This window comes from Anguilla rostrata, chromosome 8 (assembly GCF_018555375.3).
Source record: "Anguilla rostrata isolate EN2019 chromosome 8, ASM1855537v3, whole genome shotgun sequence".
NCBI lineage: Eukaryota > Metazoa > Chordata > Actinopteri > Anguilliformes > Anguillidae > Anguilla > Anguilla rostrata.
This window is the reverse complement of record NC_057940.1, coordinates 36318328-36342284: the sequence shown is the minus strand read 5'-3', so window position 1 is coordinate 36342284 and position 23957 is coordinate 36318328. Positions and strand designations below refer to the sequence as shown.

General features: G+C 39.6%; 1 protein-coding gene and 1 long non-coding RNA gene across 7 annotated transcripts; one reads left to right on the top strand and one right to left on the bottom strand.

The window, feature by feature from the left end:
- The first annotated feature begins 1484 nt into the window (after positions 1-1484).
- Positions 1485-17106, top strand: LOC135261570 (protein shisa-7-like). Of its 6 annotated transcripts, none has more exons than XM_064348027.1 (6): positions 1485-1568; positions 2114-2288; positions 5640-9343; positions 11351-11505; positions 12006-12182; positions 12824-17106. In XM_064348027.1, exons 3-6 carry the CDS (start codon positions 8652-8654, stop codon positions 13729-13731), a joined length of 1932 nt encoding a protein of 643 aa, XP_064204097.1. In that variant the 5' UTR covers positions 1485-1568; positions 2114-2288; positions 5640-8651; the 3' UTR covers positions 13732-17106. The 6 variants fall into 6 exon arrangements, with proteins under 6 accessions (XP_064204097.1, XP_064204096.1, XP_064204099.1 ...); XM_064348026.1 differs by having other exon boundaries at positions 1526-1586; XM_064348025.1 differs by lacking the exon at positions 1485-1568 and adding an exon at positions 1596-1790.
- Positions 15443-23432, bottom strand: LOC135261572 (uncharacterized). The gene is made up of 2 exons (XR_010331986.1): positions 22021-23432; positions 15443-21242 (listed from the first exon to the last, which is right to left on the bottom strand). It is a non-coding gene; the product is annotated as an uncharacterized LOC135261572 (long non-coding RNA).
- Positions 23433-23957: the final 525 nt, after the last annotated feature.

Genomic DNA, 23957 nt, shown 5'->3' with positions numbered 1-23957 from the left:
AAGACCTGACAGTCTGAAGACCCTTCCCCATAGGAAAGAAATGATAAAAACCATAATATCAGTCCTTTGATATGTGAAGTGCAATGTGCTGTCTTATGGTATGGTGTGGTGGAAATCTAGTGTTTGGAGAATAATAATAATAATAATGCTTTGCATTTACATAGCACTTTCATCACACTCTTTGAAACATTACAATGATGAGAGAGAAACTCACCTCAGCCACCACCAACGCATAGCATCTGCCCACATCAGCAGAGGTGGAGGGGGTGAGAACAATTTTCAGACAATTAAACTGATGGATAATTAGGTGGCAGGTTGGAAATTCAGCCAGAACACCAGGGAATCCCCCGACTCTTTGCTGTAAGTGTTGTTGTATCTTTAATGTAAAGAGTAAGTTGGGACCTTGGTTTAACATCCTCATCCCGGGAAGTACCCCATCCGAGTCCATACCTGCTTAGCAGCAGCAGGGTACATGGTGATTATGGCTGTTGTCTAAATGCACATGCATCATAACTATTTATCTTCAAGAGTTGCTGGTGGGTTTAAAGTGTCAAACCACTATATTGCGCATGGCTTGTGTTTGCATATGTTATATATTATGTGAAAAAGGATTGTTTAAATTGTTTTCAGGTAGAAATATTCTTGTAATATTGTGACATTTTGCCACAGTAATAAAGGTTTTGTTGTGGCAGAGCTAATATTTCTGTGTTCAGGATTTATTAACTGGACTTTTAATTAATTAATTTTTACTAAATTATCTTTGAGTTCAGACAATGTAGGTTATTAATAATGTCCTCAGAAGTGTTTGCTAGAACAAGCCATAATTGTGTACATCAACAGAAGTCTGCTTTGACCAGGAAAGTGCAGGTGTGGGTGCAGGTTTTTTGTTTAAGCCCATCACTAAGATATCAGATTCTATAATCATGGTCTCCTTTGAAGGCCATGGTTAGGGGTAGAGGTGTCATAGTGCTGGGCTAAAACAAAAACCTTCACCCACATCAGCCCTTTTTAAAATGGGGTACCCAAAGCTTAGCCTCACAAAGGTCATCAACAGGTATTGAGTGTATGAGGATGCTGTACCATACAAATACTTTTAACTTAATTCCTTCATTACTTAGTTCCCATTGTATTGTATAATAATTGTATCATCAAGCAGGCTATGCATCATTTTATATGAAATATTCTCAGTGAAAATGTGGGCTGGTTTGGAACACCCCATGGAATGAATTGGTTCGTATAACAACCTTCAATTAAATTATCTGGTTCAGTTACAGCTACTTAAATTTAGAATCTGTTTTTAGTAAATGGAAATGCGAGTGACAATTGAGAGGCTTTCGATTCAAGACCACATGTGAAACGACTGAGTCTGAGTGAAAGCGTGTGGGAGTCCGTGAGTGTATCTTTATGTATGGTGTGTGGACCAATCGCTCAGCGGTAATTTGTTCCTCAAACCAATGACACAACAGAAACTTTGAATCGAACAAACAAAATATCTCACCGGTTGGCCAGTCCAATAGACTAATGGAAGCACGCGCAGGGAGCAGTACAGGCCAATCAATGGACGAATAGTACGTGGAGCAGACTGAGTATGCAGCATTGATTTGTAGATAAGCGAGCACATTGCGATATTGAGCAACTAGCGAGGTTGCGAGATAAAACACAGATTATTTTAATTCTTACAGAATGTAATGTTTTACGAAATAATTATGAAATGTGCAATATCATGAAATTGATGTTCCTGGAATATTACTAAACTATTGAATCGATAATTTATTAAATTCATTATAAAGGTAGACGTAATTAATTTCATTTATTATGATAATGAGACATTGTAGTATCGAATAAGAGTATAGAAGCGTCCAGTTAAATGTCTAGCATTTAACATTTTAGTTGAAGGCTTGTAGTTGTTTTATTTTCAAATGGGAAATGGGCATTTTATTTCTACTTTTTGTAATAGTCAGTTAGCTGTATTTTCACAGGTCTAGATATTGGACTGAGATGAAAGCTAAACACCCGTAGTTAATAGATGAAGGAAAAACATAAATAAGATGCGCTTTTGCTCTACCATTCTTCGGCACATAATATCTATATTATCTTTGCCAAAACCATACAGAAACCGCGCCTGGACCCTGAACTAAAACGTTCTTTGCGATCCTGGACATTGTCATTTTTTCACTAAGCTACATACGATTTCAGCGAACGTGAATAATAGCTTGCTACTGAAAGACACACTGACCCTCGTCAGGAAGTAAACTTCTCTTCTTGGGAATACCAAAGTGAACCTGTAGGTAAGACCTTCATTTTATATCATTCGCTTTAGTCGTGTAGCAGACGTATGAACATGTTTATTTTTGTCAGTGTGCTATATGTTCTGTTTTTCTCGTCTAATGTTGACACCTTACAAAGGAAAATTGAAGTGGCTGAATTAACTACTAAAGACTCACTCAAATGAGTTTCGTTAACATGGACACAGCGTGTGAGCAGTCGTACATATTCTTATCTAAACATACCTGACATAATGATGACAGAACTGCACGAGTATGCACTCAATTCAAGTGCGTGCACAGTGACAGTTACAAACACGCATTTCATAATAATAATAATAATAATAATAATAATAATAATAAATTGTACGTTTATCAAACATGTAGTGCACCGCTCACAACCTCTCATGGCTAATTCTCTCATTTTCGTTATTTTCATATGGTATATCTATTGCCATCGTCGTATATTGACATGTATTGCACAAATTCTTGAGATTCAGAAGCCACAATTTAATTCTGTGTGGAAACAAGATAATTTGTTCACTTGATATGCTACTTGATAAGCTTATTACTACAACGGTATACAATTACTCACTGCAGGTCTCTGTTAAACACATATTTCACAGAGGTAATACAGCGCTTTACAGACGTTGATTCACACTGACAGTTGTATGTTTAAACTGACTCAAATTCCTACTGTGGTATACTAGCACTCTGAATAATAGGGGATGTGACAGACTGATACAGTTTTGGATCACAGAAGCCCCCCTCTCGCCCCTCTTTTTCTGTCTTTCTGTCCATCTCCTTGCTATTGTTTCCTTGGGGGGGGGGGGGGGGGGGGGGGGGGTGCTTTTATTGTAGCAAGGCACCACAGTGCACTTAATCGATTTTGCTGATTTTGTTGCCATAGCATCATTAGTATGCTTATACATATCCCTTGCCTGCACTGTTGTCACTGTTCTTGAACTGTGTGGAGATAACTCATAATAAGTGGAGATAGATGAGAGAGTGGAATGAAGGAAGGAGATAGTATTGCACACAGAGAAGCTGCAGAGAGAAAAATGCCTTTTCTTTTTTTTCTTTCTGTGTTTGATGGCAAGTGCCATAAAGAGCAGGAGGTGAGGTGAGATCAGACAAAAATGTGCAACATTTACACAGACCAGAAGAGATCTGACAAAGTGTTGGAGGTAAAAAAGGAAAGATGGGGAGAGATGTGGAGAATGTGGCTTTCTCCATACTGCAGTGCTATTCTGAGAGAGGTGCTTCAACCCACGCACTGACACAGAGCGAGAGTGAGAGAGAGAGAGAGAGAGAGAGAGAGAGAGAGAGAGAGAGAAAGAGTGAGTGAGAGTAAGACGGAAGGAAAATGGGCTGTGTGTTGTGCAAACAATGACTGAATGATTGGACACTCTTTTTAAGCCCCTGTGCACAAGAATTCCCCAGGCATATGCGGATGCACACGTAGTTATACAATGTTTTGTGCATGTATTGCCCAAATTTGAAACTGTGTCTACAGAAGAGTGTTTATATAACAATGTACCAACAACCATTTGTCTAAAATGGTAGATTCATACCTTTCTGCTACAGTTTCCTGTCATAGTTTCACTCTTTTTTTCACAATTGTGCTGATTCAGTTTCATATACCTCTACCTGCAATTCAGAGCTTCTCTTTCCATCTCCCAAATTTCTCTCCTTTCAAATTAATTAATTTTTTTTTTGCTTTCAGTTGAATCATCTTCATTCTGGCTTTGCTAGTCTTTCCCGTCACCTTTCTTACGTTCAGCCCATATTTTGTGATGCATGTCCTCCTTTTTGCTGTGCCATGTGACTCCTTATGGGTTAACCGATTACCATTAATCCGCTAATGGACTTTAAACTATGGACTGGAAAAATAATGGATTCTGATTTGTAGAGGAAGCTTTTTTTTCTAAACTAATGTCCAATAACGGCACAGCTGGAAAATGTTAATGCACAGTTGGAAGAAGATGAGTCCAGAAAGAATGCCCTGAAAACAATTTGAAATCAATGCATGAACACAGATGTGGCAGCCGCAGTCTTGTGTGGAAAATTCAGGAGTTTCTGAAGCCGGCTGTGACTGATAAATATACAACATTTTCATTCTCAGACATCAGCTTCTCACTGGATACGCTTGCCACATTGCTTAGCTACTGCAGTGCTACAGTGATGCTAGATAACACACAAGAGCCACTGGGTGTTTTTGGTTTTTATAGGTTAAAAGATTAAAAGTGTAAAATGTATCATTAAACACTGGCTTGTTGTGTTGCTGCGTTTGAATTTGCTACTTCGCTAACATGGAAATAAATATTTCCAGATCATCCAGCATATGCAAATCATAAAATATGATCAGGACTCATGCTTCGGAAAGTGTCTTCTCAGGGCTGTCTAGTGGTGCATCCTGCTAAAGCACAAGAGCAGTGATGATGACATTTTGCGAGAGAAGCATGACAGCGCTGGTGCAGACTGTTACACGCTGTCTTGCATGAAGTGTTTCATAATTGGCTGTACCGCCATGGAAGGGTTTCAATTGGCAGTTTCATCCAGCCTTGTCACGCTCAAGAGACTAGACTACTGTGGTCAATAGAGTTCCTCCAGTTTGGTTGCGTCATCTTTGCAGTGCTCCAGTGTAGAGTTTGTGCAGCTTCAGTGACAGGTTGCAGAATGGGAGGTGAGGGTACTGCAGAGATGGAGTGAAACTACAAATGCAACCATTCCAAACTTAAGAAAAGAAAAAAACAGGGAAAGATGTTGAAAAAGAAGGCGTCTTTAGCCTAGGGTAAGCTGGGCTAAACTACTTTGTGGTGATACAGGATCCCATAGCCATGCTTCAGGCAACATCACGCGAACATGTAGCAGTGGTTATTTTCACACAACATCACACGAACATGTAGCAGTGGTTATTTTCACACAACAGCACGGCTCAGAGTGGTATTCAGTACATCAGTCAGGTTCCTCAATGTGCTCTAGATGTTAGAGGTGTGCACAGACAATGCTACCTGTGTCTGTTCTACCCACAAAGTAATCTGTATTTGTATTTGGATATCTGTTCTTCTTACACTATGAGTTAATAAATGCATCTGTCAATCTGTTGGAAATACTTTAAAATGCTTTTTTTTATTTATTTTGCACAACAAATAGCCATTGATTCATGATCAATCATTATTATTTTTAAACCTGTAATGTTTTATGTCACATTTATCTTCTTAACATGAATTGAGTCCTGAAATATACTTGAATAGTTTTCAACCTTTTACATTTAAAATGACAGTTTTTTCTTTGTTGCGGTATTTCTGTACTCTGAATGTTTTCAATAGGCTATGTCAATTGTTGAATGGTTCATCTAATTTTATTCCCCAGGATCAAGAACTCTTTTGCTCCAATGAGGTTCTAGAGTCGATTGAGAAGATTACAAAGAAGGAAATCAATAGGAATTGCTGAAAAGAGAGATACTCTGCCAGGAACCTCAGGCAACAGTAACTGTGGGGAGTCACTGTCGGGATACAACACATTTTGTAATGAAGATACAACCCAATTCAGATTGATTCTGCTTTTTTCCACAGACTGTTTTTACTCGCAGTAGAATTCGCACAGCAATTTTTCTGTCTTGACAATCAAACCAAATTTTTTTATTAAATGCTTTTAGGAGCATTTAATAAGCGTTTATTTCTAATAAAGAGAAGCAGGGGGCAAAAACAGCCAAATATCATATTCCTAAAAAGAAAATAACCATATAAATTAGTTAACTCCATTTTAAGCAACTTTGGCAATACTATAGTTATCTCTACTTATGGGGCCTTTTGTCTGGCAAGTCAGTGGAAAGAGTCATTAAAGTTTTTTGTTGCAAAATGCCAATAGCGGGTTCATTTTTGTAACTTTTCAATGAAACATTTTCTACTTTCAGTTTAGTATAATCGTAAGATTGGTATTTGGTACAAGCAGCCATCCACTTGTGATTGCTTGCATTTATTTTACTGCAAATTATAAAAATATTGGCTGCCATAACTTGTGCATTGCATCTGAAACAATATTATTTCTAAACACAGCTCAAGTCCTCTGACTAATGATCCAAGCAACAGTGCATTTTGTGTTGATCTGATCTCCGTTTTTCTTGTTCATGTGCTTATAGCTTTGTCTTATCAACAATCCCCAGACGTGCAATGCCCTTATGCTGCATGATATCGAAAATCTAAATCACTCGCATCACTTTTTATACCTTTACAAAAATAAACTTGCTACTCTGCTCTCTGGTTTTCTAACCCAAACTCTATACTGTCAATGAAAATTGAAAGCAATAAATTTAATAAGAATAACATTTTAACCATTTTTCAACAATACATGTAGTTTTCCCACAGGATTTTTCATACTTCTACAACATATTTCTGGTTATTTATAAGTCTGTCAACTTTTCAGTCCTACAAACAAAAAGCAATGGTCCATATTTTTTGAAGTAATATTGTTTTGAGGAAAATAAGTCCCATCAAGTTGTTGTCTTCAATTCCTTTCTCAGTCTCATTTGAAATTGCAGATAGGGACCTGAGCTGTACAGTACACTGTATGGATTTAGGGTGGTATTATTTATCTGTATAGAAACAAGACTAAATCTATTCTTTCATATTTTCTATGGTAACAAATTAATCGACATCTTTTCATGCCTGTTCACTGGACAGAGGATCCCCGTTCTGCAATAACTGGAACTAATTCCGCCTTTGTTCTATTCTGTTGCACCGAGTTGAACCCAGAGTAGATGCGCTACCTCGGGGGATTCAAACAGACACAAATCACTTAATCTCTTCAGCCCAATTGTCCCGCTCTTTTGCTTTCATTTCCCCCCAATTGTGTTTACCCTTCTTTTGATCCTATTTCTGCCCACATTTTGGAAATAGAATTTGTTTTTCTCTTGTTCTCTTGCTGTGTCTGTGTCTGCCTGCATTGGTCTTACCCAACTGTCTGTTTTGCCTAATCTGTAATAGCTGTTTTAGGCATGTTGTATGAACAGGTATGGTGTTGTCTGTTCCAAATGTATTCAGCCATGTAATTTTATTTATTTGCTTGTTTTGACTGATTCTCGTGCCCTGTATTGTGTGAGACGTCTCTAGTTTCATTTAGAATTGCTATTGTTTGTTTAACCTCGTTTGAATGTGTGTTCAAGTATAGACCGACCGCAGACCTTAATGTATTGATGGTAGCTTAATGGATCTTTTCTCTACAAATAAAGTAAATGACAAGCAATCACCACAACACAGTAATTTATGCTCTAAGCTACAAATACATATGTGATGGTAAATATTCTGCATGGTATCAATAACAACTGCCAAAACCACCCCAATGAGACAAAAGCAGTTATTGCTATGATCAGTTATTGCTAAATCATAAGAGTTAAGATATGCAAAGACACGTACAATTTTGTGTATCTGTTTTTTGCTAAAAATTAAAGTCTTAAATGAACAGTGTCAAGCAATTAAAATATAGGTAGTTTTTGCTGACAGAGATGAAAACACTAATACTTGCATTGAACACAGACATTTCCAAACCACATCCCTTTTAAAACACTGGTCTTGAATGATTTCATTTTTCAAAGCATTGAAGAGCTATAAAAAGGGCAATTTGGTTACTTTGTTTTACTGGAAAGGCATATATAATTACAATTTTCAAACCGTTTTAGTTAACAAAGCACTGCACAAGTAAAATATAGGTGTTCTAGAGGGGGTTTATTTATTTGTTGTGATTATAAAATAGTAACAGCAAAAATTTAGTGTTGAATTCATATTGTAATTATTTTCACAAGATGTTTATATTCCCATTTTCCTTTGTGTAATGTCTATGTGAAAACTTTAAAACAACTTTTTACTTGCATAGCTGCCAGTTTATATTGCAATACATCAAAATTTGACAAATTATTTTAATTTACAGTCCATGTTTACAGACTTGCACAAAGCATTTCAAATTCAAACAAAAAAAAGTCTACAGTAAAAAAGTCTACAGTAGACCATTAGACATTTTTATATGAAGCGTTTATTGTTTTGGCAAACTAAAAATTACACTGAACAAGTGATACACTTAACATTAGACCTAGACAAAATATTGATGAAACGGAACAACCAACGGTAAAAAACCAAACAAACACTAAACTAAGTTTTCACGTTTAAAAAATAAATAAAATCACAGCTGTATTTTTGAGCATTCTTCTTCTTCGGATACATTTTTCACTTCTCTTGATTCTTCTGAAAGGGACTGGTGAGATTTTGTACAGCTGCCTGCTGCTGCTCAGTCCCTGTATTTCAGACATTTTCACGGACAAAATAACTGAGCTGACAGGACAGAAGTGCACTTCACTGAACTGGAAACAGTCAGGACCTGCTCTCTACAGAAATGAAGCCCGCCATCTTTCACAGAGCACTGTCACTCTTCCTTGTCCCCTTCCTCATGTTTCCCTCCTGTTCTGCCGCCCTGGCAATCTCAGCCGAGCACCGCCTGGCCAATGGAAGCCTGGGAAGCAGTAGCTTGCACATACTGACTGGCCAAGGCAGCAAGCAAACACCACCGACCTTGCCCAGGCCAAAAAAGGCAATAAAGAGAGCTGAAACCCTTCCAAAACCCTTGTCACAGATCATGCTTCCCAGAAACGTGACCAGCAATGCCCTCAAGCCCCCGCTTGGCGCCGCCCAGGTGGAGCCGGCGCCAAAACACATTGTGGACGTGGATGTCTGCAGGGGCTACTATGACGTGATGGGACACTATGACCTCACCTTCAACTGCACAAAAGGCACTTTCATATACTGCTGCGGGACCTGCCACTACCGCTTCTGCTGCCAGCACAGAAGCAACCGTTTGGACCAGGACTCCTGCAACAACTACGACTCCCCGCACTGGGCCAACACCCAGCCTCCAGGGACTCTTCCAACAGGCCATGCCTCGCACCCAGACTTTGACCCTCTCAAAGGACATCGCAGCAACACGGCGTTCGTGATCGGTGGAGTCATCTCCTTCACCATAATGGTGGCGGTGGGCATGAAGGTGGCCTTCCACAAGTTTTCACGTCGCCCCAGAGACGCAGAGGACAGGTGACTTCCATGTTCATTTGATTCATGTCATTCATGAACAACATAGTTGTATGTACTGCTTTCACACACTGGGCAAAATATCTTAAGAGATGCAGTACTATTGCTTTTGCAGATACCTTAGAAGTTAATGTTCTAGGAACATTACACAATGTTGGGCTTTCAAAAGTATTGTTGGCCAATTTGCTTCTGATGCTCAATGCTGATGAGTACTTCTGCATCTATACTACACTACATGGCCAAAAGTATCTGGACTCCCCTTGATCTGGGGCTGTTTTTCATGGTTTGAGCTAGGCCCCTTAGTTCCAGTAAAGGCAAATCCTAATGCTACAGCATGCAATCACATTCTAGATGATTCTGTGCTTCCCCAACAGTTTGGGTAAGGCCCTTCCCTTATTCAGAATGACAATGCCCCTGGGCACACAACGAGGTTCATTTCGGAATGGTTTTGCAAAGAGTGGTGAGAAAGAACTTGACTGGCCTGCACAGAGCCCTGACTTTTGGATCATTTGGAAAGCCAACTGTGAGCCAGGCCTAATCGCCCAATCAGTGCCCAACCTTACCTTTCCTGGCTGAATGAAAGCAAATCACTACAGCAATGCTCCAACATTTAGTATAAAGCCCTCCCAGAAAAGTTGAGGTTGTTATAGCAGCAAAGGGTGAACCAACTCCATATTGCCCATAATTTTGGATGAGATGTTGGATGTCAGGTGTCCACATACTTTTGGCCATGTAGTGTAACTCCTGTGCAAAACAACACATGTTCCCCACTGAGGCCCCCCTCGGTGTCTTTTAAAAAGATGCCAAAATGCTGGGTACATGGAAAGTGCCCAGGGGGTTCTCTATGTGAAGCCCCCTAAGGGAGTACAAGAGATGCTTTTCAAGGATGGAAAGGGATATCAGGCATATACAGAATATGATATTTGTACCAAAGTAAAAATAAAAAGGATGGGAAATAGGACATGTATTTCATCTTGATTTGGCTCTGTACTTGGTCATTTTAGATTTGTAATCAAACTATTCATATGTAGTTAAAGTGCAGAGTCTGAGCTTTAATTAAAGGGTATTTTAATATATTTTGGTTTCGGCATGTAGAAATAACAGCACTTTTTTATACATTTCAGGGCTCCATAATGTTTGGGACACACAGGTGTTTCTGATTAGTTAAGTGGGTTCAATTGCTTCTTTAGTGCAAGTATAAGAGAGCTTTCAGTTTCTAGTCTTGATTCTTGATTGCCTTGATTCTTGAGTCTGTTATTGGCGTTTGTCAACATAAGGACCAGAGTTGTGCCAATGAATGTCAAGGAATCAATTATGAAGCTGAGAATAAATTTAAAAACAGTCAAAGACCTAGGCCAAAATCAGGTTTAGGCTTACCAAAATCAACTGGGACATCATTAAAAATTAAGAAAGGTATTTTCTACATGGTGAAACCAAAATCATAAAAGCTGAGAATCTGCACATTAACTGCAAATCTAAAATTCTGAGTTCAGAGCTAGTCTTTGTCCCAGAGATGATTGAGCTTACTATATATTTGAATTCTGCCATATTCAATCATTTCCATCATTAATTTAGTGCCGGAAGACTTATGATTCATGCGATAAATTAAAATAGATTCAAAAATAGATTATAATTATTATGTATGATGTACTGCTTGTCCATGAGAAATGTCAGCATTCATTTATTTTGGATTGTCCCACTCCACCACTGGCAATGCTGTCTTTGTCCCCGTCAACAGGGCTCCGTAACCCAAATCCTAGAGAACCACAGATTCTGCTGGTATTCAAGGCTCTTCACAACTGTTCCCTTTCACGGGTTTTTGACAAAATATTATTTACTGTATGTGTTCAGTTGGTCTCAATAAACCCATTAATTATATATAATTTATTCACATATATTTAAGTATGTACATAAATACCAGTTTTAATGTTAAATGAGCTCAAGACAAGCACTGGATGCCTATATACTGTATCATGTTATTAATGATACTTTCCTCTTTATTCTGTCTAGAGCTCTGGTAGATATCTTACGCCATCAGTCCAGCCCAGTTCAGCCAGAGGAAAGGAACAACAGCACTGCCGTTACCACTGGGGGAACCGAAGGGACCACTGATCAGCACCCGAAAAACCTTTACGCCCCCGTCGGTCAGAGCAAAGACAATCGCAGTGAGTGGCTACACAGTCACAGGAAAAGATTTGTATGCAATGAGCAGGTTGCAGTTGCCAATTTGCACCCCTGTTTTTTCAGCATGTTTGATTCCAGTGCCAGAAATAAACTTTCAATTGGCACTCAAAGCATTTTAGTGAATATATTCATATTTAACACGTCTGAAGCATTGTGGTCTCGCTGTGAGGGAATAATTATGGTACTGGGGGTTCACTAGTCAGTCATGTATCTTGTTCATGCACCGAATATAAAATGTTTGAACAACAGCTGAGCATATGAGTGCATCGGGTCACGCTAATGTGCTCATTGCAGCCTTTTTCGTCTCATTGCATTTTATCTTGCGCATCTCCACTCATTTGCATGCAGTTTGTTTGTTGTGACTCCAGCCAGTGCTCTAGTGTGTCCCTGCACAGTCAAGCGGCATGTTATAATGCACTTGACAACGTGTCAAACCTTTCAGCGCCGTGGGCGGGTTTAAACGTGTTCGCTACCCTTTCAGAGCGCATGAATAATGCCCAGCTGGCTTCCTCTGGGACGCTCCTCTCCACCAAGCACAAGATGGTTGGCCCTCAGCCTTCCTTCTATCACTCCTTCCACAACCTGGCGCAGCTGCCCCCTTCCTACGAGGCCGCCACTAACTCGGACATCAGCAGATACAGCTCCCTGAAAAGGCTGGGTAAGAGAGGGGCAGGTAGATGAGGGCTGTGGAATGAGAGTCAAAGCGGGGGGTTAGAGTAGCAGATGTTTTTGATTTGGTGCATGCATGTTGTCTGTTTATTTGGAGATTTTATTTATTTATTCGTTTATTTGTCAGGGACAATGCAGAAACCATTTTAACAGCTTACAATAAGATGAAACAGATGTGTTGCATATAGGATTTCTAGCCAAGGCTAATTTGCGACCCCTGTCCCTGGTTAGGCTTTTCTACTCTTTTCTGGTAACTGGGTAAAGTTGAGTCTCCAACCCCTGTTCCTGGAGAGCTGTAGGGTCAGCTGGTTTTTGTTTCCACATTGAAATCATCGACCAATTCATACATAGGAAACTGTTATCAACAGCTTTAAATGATCAATAAAGTGGTGAGTAAAAACATAAACCAGCAGACCCTGAGGTTCTTCAAAACCACGGTTGTGGACCTCCTGCATTAAGTTGAAGTATGGGGCAGTGTCCATGCAATATGCTTAGAACTTGTGGTTAAGCTAATTATTTTATGGTTTTAGGGCATCAGAATATGCGATCGTCACTGACTGTGTCTGTCGCCATTCTAAACTCACACATTTTCTCTTCTACTTCTCCTAAAAACTTTTTTTCAAAAAACAGAAAAGGCCCATCTAGGGGACTACTCGGGCTACTGCACGTCCAAACGAAAGCCCAAAAATGCCCCACCTTCAATATATTCTTCCCAGCACCACCTTCAGTGGGGTGGGGACTATACCCTGACCAAAGGGACCCTCCCTCTACACGGCTCTCGACCGCATCTGAATATGTCCTCTGCATCCGCGCTGCCCCCGAACCTATATCCCTTAAAAGCCCCCCATCCCCAACATAATCCAAAGTATGACACACTGTCCAAGCCCCCAAGAAGAGTGAAGTCCCAAGACCAGCTGCTTACACTGGGAGATGGAAACACGTTATCCCGGCTATCCAAAAACCAGCAGCAACAGTATTACAAAGCCATCGCAGCTGCTAAGAAGTCAAACAATCAGAACCTCCGGAAGTCGCAAGAAAGGCTTGTTATGTCCCCTGATCAGCTGGAAGAAAGGGCTGGAGGTGGGGCTGGGGTGGGGGATTACAGAGGGCTGGTGCAAACCCTGCCTCGACTTCCACCGCACAAAAAATCTCAGTCTCAACAAAATGTCTGCGCCACCTCCACGCTCGATCGCCACCACATGATCAAGATGAACTCTCACCCAACCTCTGGGAAAGAGCAAGAGAGGAAGATGGCTGTGCCAAGCCAGGGAGGCGGAGCTCCAAGCTGGATGGACTCACCTGGGGGAGGAACCGGAACACTAACAGCTCCGAATGCCAAGAGGTTAGCCTTTGCAACCAAGAGGCAAAACAATATTGAGCAGTTAAATTTCATCCCTGGTGTTGGTGGAGCTGGAGGGGGAGGAAGGAAGGATGGAGGAAGTGGAGGAAGGAAGGATGGAGGAAGTGGAGGAAGAAGTGCAGCAGGGGGAGGGACTCAAACATTGAGGACCGCTAGAAAGAACGAAGTGTCAGTGTGAAAGGGTGGGAGGCAAGGGATAAATGACAGGATGAAAGGGAGGATGAGGGAGAGGAAAATGTGCTAAGCGTATTTAAGGGGAAGAGAAAAAATAGATGAAAAAAGCTGTTGGGGAGATGTAGGGTGGCAAGATCAAGAAAGAGATGTGGACTTGAGTTGAGGCTGTCATAATAACAGGATGAGTGGAATCTGGTAGGACCTCATCTGAGGTAATGGTAACTACCTCCTCGGTCTTACTTGCTAGCTCGCTAGATATTACATTATTGCTTCTACCTCTACAAATTCATTTCCCAGATAATTTCTCCATCCCCTCCTTTAGGTAAAATTCTTTTAAATAAATAGTGTCACCAGTTAAACAATGTATAGCTAAACTACTGAGCTAGTCAGCTACTTATTCAGGAACTAGAGATATGCCCCAAAGGCAGCCATTTGGTGTATTTAAGGTTAGGTCAGTGTATTTGCTACTAAAATTTGCTCCTCAATAGACAGCTTGACAATGTAGTAGTGATATCTTTATACATTGTATGGCAACTGCTAATTTATGCAAAATGTTGCACAGTGATTTGTGTGTTTGTGTGTCCATCCATCCATTTCGGAATTGATGGACTGCAACTGTTAGATACTAATATGATCATTAACTAGTTGAAATGATTCTGCTATTTTTGTATTCATTTTGAAAATTAAGCCAACTTATTTTGCATTTTGGAGCCGAGACTGAGAAAGAGATGGACAGGAACACCAGATGTAAATCACATCTACAGCAATAGACAGAAGTGATAAAATTACGTGTCAAATGAAGATTTTATTCATTTAATTTTTATTATTTGCGTTAACAATAAATGTGCTAGAACTAAAAAACAATTGGGGAAAAAGGGACGGAGAGAAAGAGCAATGGGGAAAGTTTCAGTAAAATGAGCACAGGAGAGGTGAAGAGTACATAAATAAAAGAGAGCAGGGTGTTTTTTCTTAATGAACACTCCATCCGTTTGACCCAGATTGACCCAGATCTGGGACCTTTGTTCTGGCATGGAGGGAAATTCATGGAGTGTCCCACTTAGGTGCCAGCTAACAGATGTTCCCAGTTGCGTAATGACAGGACAAAATAGTGTTTTAATTTGTACTGGAGGTAATTTTATTGATCAAAAAGCCATTAAAGCCGCACTGAACAGGTCAGAAAGCAGCATTTGGAACATGCTGGACACTCACTTCAAAAGAACAAGAGATTACACTGGATTGAAAGCTTTTTGCTTTTAGGCCCACTCATGTTTAAAGGCAACAGATGTCAGCCTTGGTGTTCTCTTATTGTCTAATCGAACAGAAGAATTTTTTGATTTGGACAACCAAATTCTCAAATCATGGTTAGCCCTGCTAGCTATACATGACGCAGAAATGTCACAGAAAAGCTTTCCAGTCACTGATTTATCAGGATAATTGCTTTTTATTCTGGGATTGCTGTGGTTATCTGACTGCACTGTTGCATGTAAATCATTAAAAATATAATGGTAACCAGTGAATGACACTGCAGTCTTAAATATGAACTTCATTTAATAGCCATAAAAGTGATCCTCACCAACAGATGCACATAATTGAGGATACAGTCGAGCATAAGTTAACAAACATCAGTCCAAACACAAGGAAAATGGTGTATTCAAATAGTTTCAGCACACTGGATGATGTATTGCACAGATTTTTTTTTTTTTTGACTGTCCCACCTTCGGAGTTGCGACTGGGCATTAAACATAGCAATTGAGAACACCACACCCCGACAATCAGTGTTTACTGGGGAAATGGTGGAAATGAGCAATGGCACCTTATTTGGCATATGCCAATGCATATGAACTTGCAAGTGACACAAACGTGTTGCTCAGTAACTGGCAACCATTATTCATGACTTCAATGAACCATTTCGTCAAGTAATTTAGCAACGACAGAAGTGACAGAATGATGTCTGGCTGGACGGTCAACCTACTCTTACAAGCTATAGTTTGCTTCACATACTCACCATATGGTGGGAGGAATATCTTTGATGATTACCAAAAGGGCTACTATGAATACCATGTATAGGGTTAGTGTCTATAGCCTCAATTCTCTCTGAAGCCTACGCTTATGTTATGGCAGATACTGACATGCAATACTATAAAGTTGAACAGACATTTCTGGTGCACAAATCCAGAATAACTTGAGGCTGCTTAGATGTCAAGGGTGTTAAAATTACAACACGATGTGTATTACTACCAAAACAAAGCCAGACATATTTATGACAGAGCCATATGGATATGACATTTTATTCTGTGAATTAAATTCTTCATTTTCTTGCCTTTTTATTACTTTCTATAACCATGTTAGAGTAACAGCTGTCTGTTTGACAACTGACATTTCGATTCGCCATCATGCAAATGTAAACGTGAAAGCTGTTGTGAAGGTGATGAGTGGCTTTAAAGTGAAATGTTGCTATCTAGCCTATGTTCCATTGAAATGACCAGCTAATTCCTGTTTGTACCCATGATTTCATTAGGCTGTAGAATGTGTTTGTGCTTCTGTAGTTATGCAGGAGGCTGGTTGCAGAATGCTATGTATGGGAGGTGGTGACCATGTAAACGACTGGCTGGAACCTCCTCATATTCATTTAGCGTATTTTCAGGTTAAAGGTTGTGCCAGTGTTTTATTGTATTTCTACCATCTGGCACTTATTTTTTTGCAAAGAAAGTCGTTGCAGCCATGTTGAGAATTTTTACATTTAGAATATTGCTAGTTTTGTACTTTGGTATACTTGTGTGGTCTTTGTACTTTAGTATAATTGAGGTAACTTTTTTAAGGTGTGTTTTTTTAACCTTTGTGTGTACATTAGAGGAATTTAGGACTGAGTCCCATTTTCCCACACTCAAGCCATCCCCAAATTCAGACTCATCAACTGTGCGATAATACAGGAATGTAACCCGTGGTGGGAAAGGGACTACAGTACATCTCCAGGCTTTTCCCCTTGCCTGAGCTATGAGAAGTAAATGATTGATAAAATGTGAACTGATTTTTCAGACAGACAATGGTTGTACATTATACAATGTCAATGTTTGTGCTCATGAGTATAATTACTGTTGAGTATTATTAATTACTGTTGGTCTTTTTATTATCCTATTTTCATTTTATTCTTGGTGGGTTTTAAGACTTCCTGGTTTTTGAATATTTGAATTTCTTATTAATTAAAATCTTCGTATTCTTAAAAAAAAGATGCAAACAATGTATGGATTTAAACAAAAATACAGTCAGTGGTGATGTCATAGTGCTGACTTGTGATGTCATGGTGTGTATGTGTCTGTGCACATGTCATATAAACGACTGTTACAAGTAACATTAAATCTTGCACATTGGTATACATCAATCTGAGTTTTGAATCTGAGATTGAGTTTGTAGGGTTTCAAAGAACATAAAACCTAAATACAAGTTATTACATTTTCTGAATCAAATCGAACATTCAGGTGTTTATGAATTCAGAACAACAAAAAATAGTTTTCCTTGCATTTACTTGTGAAGTTGTACATGTTAAAGCTATCTTGCCTCAAATTTCCCGTCTATTGAGGTAATACTGTAATACCCTAAATTCCTTCCACAATGGGGTCAAAACAACTCACAGGCCATGTGAACTCACAGTGAAATGTCTGATGCCTTTGAAAGCTGCTTGAGTCAGAGAATTTCACCTCACACTGAACATGAGTATGGATTCTCCCCTGAGGGGATCTGCTGATGTTTTAAGATTCCTTGACTGAGCAAAATTCATCCAATGAGGGCAAGTGTACAGTTTCTCACCTGTGTGACCTATGCGTCTCACCACCTGTGTGAACTCTGATGAGATTTTTTTTGAGCTTGACGATTGAGTGAGAAGCTTTGCACGGTGGGCTCTGGTGTGTTTTCAGGCATGATGACAAGAGTGAAAGTCTTCCCACACAGGGTGCAGGAATAAGGCTTCGGATTTGTGCTAAACCCCTCACAACATTGTGTGGGTGAGCTGAGAAATGTAGACAAACCATTCCCACTGTCTGACTTTGCCGGGAACACAAACCCAAATCGATTTAACTCCTCAGCACCAGCGGCAGCTTCTGCAGGTGAAGGCTGTGTCTTCGGCTGCAGCACTGAGACCCATGGCAGCTCCTAATGCAGCTGCACAATAAGAGCTATCAGTCCAGTGGGGGCCACTAACCTCCACACATCCTAAAAAAAATATATAGCAGCACTCATGAGAAAATCTAAATCTACTACATATTAATTACAAAGCACAAATAGACTACATCTGCAAAAGATCGGACAGAAAACAGCCATATATAAACACCCTAGATCACTTCAAGGCTTGTACGCTGTCCTGTATATCATACATATATTTATCTGGCTGCAAGCATTTTTCTGAATTTTCAGGCTTCATTGATCTTTAGCTCTACCTGCAGGTCACTGCCACCCACGTTTGTTTCAATGTTCTCGGCCTTGATAAAAAAATCAATCAAGGCTCCTGTTTCTCTGAGTCCACATAGTATTGAAACTAATATCCTAAATAACTCTATTAACACAGATTTTGGTTCCAACATTTCCATAAGCCTGGCATTACATAGGATCATATTTCTGATTATTCATTTATCTGCCTTGCTTAGAGTTATTTAGATGGAGACTCCTTTGGCCTAAATGCTGTGCCGGTAGTGCCAATTGAGAATTGTTCTTTTCCACCAAGTGGTTACCTGCTTCATTGTAGGTACAGTCCAGATAACAGATTCAGCTCATCATGTTTTAAGGTGAAAGCAATGAAATTTCTACATTGTGCCTGTAAGTAACTCATTTGCACATGCTGCTGACCCGCACTGGAAATATTCACATCCCACACCCATTCAACAATCAACTTGAATAATGAAATACAATGTACCTATCGAGCCATTACAAATGATGCACATTCCTAGCAATTAAGGAGTAATTGCACTCAGTATTTGAACTGTTTCAGCTCAGCACTGCCTGCTACACAATTCTGAGAAATGCATGCTGGGGTGGGTGGAGTAGGTGTGTCCATCAGATTTACATAAAGTATTCTATATGCACATTATTTGTACAGCGTAGGCTTGTGAAACTCGGAACAAACAAATAGTTGCAGATCATATATGAACCAAGATTCAGCAATTACATTATTATTTCACACCTCCAATGTTTTTTAGTGAATATTTTAGTGTACCATTTAGGTGGAATATAAGAGTTTTTTGAACAGGCTGCCATGTTTCAGCAGTTTGAAAAGCGTTGGACCCACACCAATAGCCAATCAGGTGCTGGCAGTGTTCCATCCATCCATTATCTATACCCACTCATCCTGGGCAGGGGGGTGCTGGAACCTATCCCAGCATGCATTGAATGAGAGGCTGGACTACTCCCTGGACAGGCCGCCAATCTATCGCAGGGCACACGCACCATTCACTCACTATTTACTGACCCAATCATACCTATGGGCAATTAAGAGTCTCCAATTAGCCTACATGTCTTTGGACTGTGGGAGGTAACCGAAGTACCCGGAGGATACCTAAGTATACACGAGGAGAACATGCAAACTCCACATGGAAAGGCCCAGGACCTTTTTGCTGTAAGGCAGTGGTACCCACTGCACCAAAGTGTTCCATCATATTAAAAAGTAAACCATCACATCTGTGGGCGGCAACAATTTTCCGACAAGATAACTTGATTGACATCTACATGCAGTAGTATCTCCAAAGAGGTACTCAGATATCACAGTTGGGGTGGGGCCAGAGTAGAATGCAGAAAGCATTTTTCAAATGTTAAAGGGCAGCACCATTTTTTTCCCCCAATTTTTTTCTGATAAAATGATATCATTTCAGAAATGTTGAAATAATGGCATGGATTAAAACGTTTCATTATAAAGTAGGCATACAAACAAGTCTACAGCTAAAAAAAAAAACAAAACAAAAAGGGATCTAGGGTGTATCGTTTATGAATGATCGACAAATAGTGTATTTTACAGTATTCATTTCAGAATAGAGTTAGCAATTGAATTCAGTAGACAATTTATTTATTATAAGACCATTTATGTTATGCGTGTTATGTCCACAGTCTTAAAGTTCATCGGATTAAGAACTAGCCAGTTCCTGGAATGAAGGATTAAACTGAGGTCAGGCTCTACTGTAATTAGGCTGGGGTAAAACAGTGTATTAGTGATTTGAAGTGAAGCATCCATTTACACAGCTGGATATATACTGTAGCACTGCAGGTTAAGTACCTTGCTTAAGGGTACAACGGCAGTATCCAACCTGGGAAACGAACCTATGACTTTAGGTTACAAGACCAGCTCCTTACACATTATACTACACTGCCGCCCCACACGCCACAGCTGGGAAAGGGCAGATTCCAGAGCAGGTAGGGAGAGAAAGTTGGGTGACAGTAGGGAGCAAGCGCAAAAAAGAGCATGCACACCACAAAGGGGCAGCATCTCCAGAGTGGAGTCCAACCGATTCCAGCCCTTGCAGGAATTGGACCTGGCCCTTAAGCCTTGAAAGTGGGATGACTGATGAGCCACTGGGCACCCGGAAAATGGAGTTGGTGATATTGGGGGACTCAATTATTAGGGGGTAGACATCATAGTCCGATTGCACAAAAAGAAGTATAAAAAATTATTTTTTGGAATTTGAGGCTGCTATAAATAGTGGGGGCTACAACATAGTTGACATTACAGAGACATGGCTTGGGGAGAAGGATGGGGATGAATATAATATAGAGGAGTACAAACTCATTAGGAAGGATAGATCCAGCCCTCTATGTAAAAGAAAATTTTAATGTGCAGGAAATTCCAGAAACTGATCAGCTCGTGCCTGGTGAGGATATCTGGATTAAGATCATAGGGAAACATGAAAAGGGCCTTACGGTAGGCATATATAAAAACGACAGCACTGAGAGTAATAAGGCTGAATATTGCAATGTGCATGCTAAGGTTAAAAAAGAACTACAGAAAGCTAAAGGCAAATTGCCCAAGATGCAAAAAGTTATATATACTGGGGGTGCGTTCCAACTGCTCATTTTTTCTCCTTGTCAGTCTTTCAGTATGGAAGGCCGAACCAGTAAAAAAACACATCAAATTGATGTCTGCAATCGTGTGTTGCCAACATCGGCTCATTCCCTTTCGCTTATTTTATCTCCTTGCTTCCTTTCCTTGCTCCTAGCTCCACCCTTTGGAGGGCGCAAGGAAAGGAAGTAAGAAAAGTATGCAAGGATGGAGAAATCAAGGAAATGTGTATAAGGCAATTACAACGTTCTTGCTCTTTCAAGCGTCAGTTTGAAGCCACATCAATTACAGACGTGGCAGACGGGGAGAGGTGCGTCATTACAAGTCACGCTTTCCAAAAAAAAACTTCCGCTAAGGATACACTTCTGTTTCCATGCTCAAAAATTATTTGGGAGCCTCCTAGCTCCTTGAATGAGCATATAACAGGTTGGAATGTCCTCAAAGATGGGGCACCTTGATTGATATCCGGGTCAGTCAAGGACCTTGGAGACAAAGGACGTAAAAAAATAAGCAAATTGAACGCACCCACATTGACAACACGTAATTCCAGACGTCAACTTCACATATTTTTGAACTGTTTGGCCTTCCATACTAGGAAAGGAGGCAAGGAAAGGAAACAAGAAGGGTAACAAATAAGCGGTTGGAACACACCTTAGGTGTTTGCGTTCAGGTGGTCATCGGCAATGGCAACGGTTAAGTTAATCACATGAATAATACATATGTACAAAATCTGTTGCCCTTGTAAAACCGGTTACCTTCTGTTTCCATTCGAACCTTTATTGGATAAAATGCTATCACATGATTTAAATGTCAGTACATAGTTTTGTGCATGTCTATGTAAAAGTTACAGGTACATTACTTCATTTGTTAGCCTGCATGTAGCTGTATTAGCTATGAAGGTAGCTAACAAGGCTGTGTACCTAGCTAGCTAGCTTTAAATAAGACATACTTCTGAACAAATCGTATCATCAAACAACCCCACCCCCCTCCATGCTTGGACTTCCCAGTTCTAAAATTATTCTGGCACCCTCGGAACACACATGTATTTACGTGCAATTGAGTTTGAGGTGACAAAATATAAACAGTAGGTTACTGGATGTTCCCATTTAGGAATCACAATAAACCCTATGCCTGTAACTGTTATTGTGTCATGACAAGCTAATTCTCAAATGGGTGACTGCTGCTGCAGTGGGCCCTGTACTGTAGGGAGGTCTCACAAGGTAATTGAATGGCATGCCCAGCACTTTCCTGGACACTCACCTGAATGCCTTCCACACCCCTGAGAGTGTAGCTATGTACAACACAAGAGAAGAAGCATAAGTCATAAAAATCTGAAGATGTCTTAACTCACTAGAGCAAGCTTTGCGACTAAATGCAAGGGATTCAGCCCAATGTAACAAGTGTGTGCCACTTAGCCTAATTTTTAAGCTCACTACTTTTTCAGAGACTCAGTGTGAATTTTCTGCCAAGGCCTGTTGAAGTACTGCTGATGTATATGGCTTAACAGACCATTGAAAGGTAGTATTTCTGAACATAAAGCAATTAAATAACGAAAGCAGCTATTTACATTGCAGATAATAAGAAATTAAGACGTACAAAACTGGCTACTTAACAAACCACTTGTTCCAGTTTATTTTACTGTTTTGATTGTTTTTATCCTTTGATTCTCTTTATCATCATTTCAAAAAAATCCTTTTTAATGCTTTTATGCAACACTTTGAGACTGTCTACACAACGAAAAGCATGTAATAAATATGATATATAATTATCATTACTTTTCGAAATTGGATTAATGTCATACAGAGTAGAAACAATAACAATTTTGCTTAAATATCTATAGTTATAGCTGTCAGAAGTAGCATATAGGCCTACTTTGATCTCACTCGCAATGCGACTATTCAAAACTGAAAACAGAGAATATTAAAAACATATAACATGCCATTTTAAATACAACTCCATGTCTAGTTACGGATATATTTTCTGTTTTCAACAGTGTGTTGCTAGTTACCGGTTTTCCTTCCAAAAAAGATTTTTAGAGGGGTGCGAGGTGGCCAAAAAATAATTAAATAAAATCTTCCTTTTTAAACATTTTCACAATTGTGCCTACTCTTGGTTATTCATGAATAGGACGGTTTGTTTGCAGTGTAGCCTACTGTTAGACGCAGTCCTACAATAAACGGATCACATAGTAAAGCATGCAGTACACAGCTGAATGCTAAGGCGTCATTTGATTAGAACACTTCACAATGTCGGACGCTTCAAAATGTGACATTTCTTAATAGCCTAGCGTTACCTCATAGCGGACGAGAAGTAGCTACATTTTTGCAATTAACTTGTGCTTGCGGCAATCCTGTGAAATGACATTTCCCTGTGCTTATACTCGGGATCTATACAGACGCTACATGTAAAACACGAAATATTGTTTATATTTGTATCTACATTCCGATTAGAGCACATTATTTACAGTAGGCTACGTGCACATCATCTGCAGTCGAAACCTCGGGAAAGTATTCTCTCTATCGCCAGAAGTCCCACCGCGAGTGAAACGGGAGACGAATTGATTGGAGGGTAGAGAATGCCTTTGGTGAAGCCGCTCAGTGTCCGCCATTTTGAAGGGCACGGTTGGCGAAATGCTGTGAAGCTGCTAAGATGTAATAAAATGGCCTCAAAATGGGTATTCGTCACAATTGCCTATTTTTACCCACAATTGTAACAACAGCATTTGAACTTTAAATCGCATAATCAACAGTCCTTTATATTGTTAAATTTGGTCATACTTATTTATAGTATATATATAAAAAGGAATTTTGAACTAATTCCTGTTATGCTATAGCCGAACAAAGCGAATTACTTTTTGATAGATGAATACACGCACACATATATTTACTTATTCAATCCAGTATATAATTATAATTATATCCTATTTGTCATTATCATCGGCATTATTATAGTCACTACAACTTATTTTTAAATGTAGCCTACTTTATTTCGTATTATTTTTAAATTGTCAATCAGAGAAAGGTTTTTTTCTTGTATGGTTACTGTCATTTGTTTCTAGTTTTTGATGTATGTATTGTTCTGTGTTAGATGTAGGCCTATGTTTTCTTTAAAAGTGTATGCTTTGGCAATACAAAATGTTGTGCTCGCGCCTGTAATGCAAATTGAATTGAATGCATTGACAAAAATATAGGCCTATA

Bases quoted from the DNA above. Each gene is read 5' to 3' on its own strand.
- LOC135261570 (XM_064348027.1), top strand. From the start codon at position 8,652: ATGAAGCCCGCCATCTTTCACAGAGCACTGTCACTCTTCCTTGTCCCC. The intron at 9,344-11,350 runs GTGACTTCCATG...TATTCTGTCTAG, and splicing joins CCCAGAGACGCAGAGGACAG to AGCTCTGGTAGATATCTTAC. The intron at 11,506-12,005 runs GTGAGTGGCTAC...CTACCCTTTCAG, and splicing joins TCAGAGCAAAGACAATCGCA to AGCGCATGAATAATGCCCAG.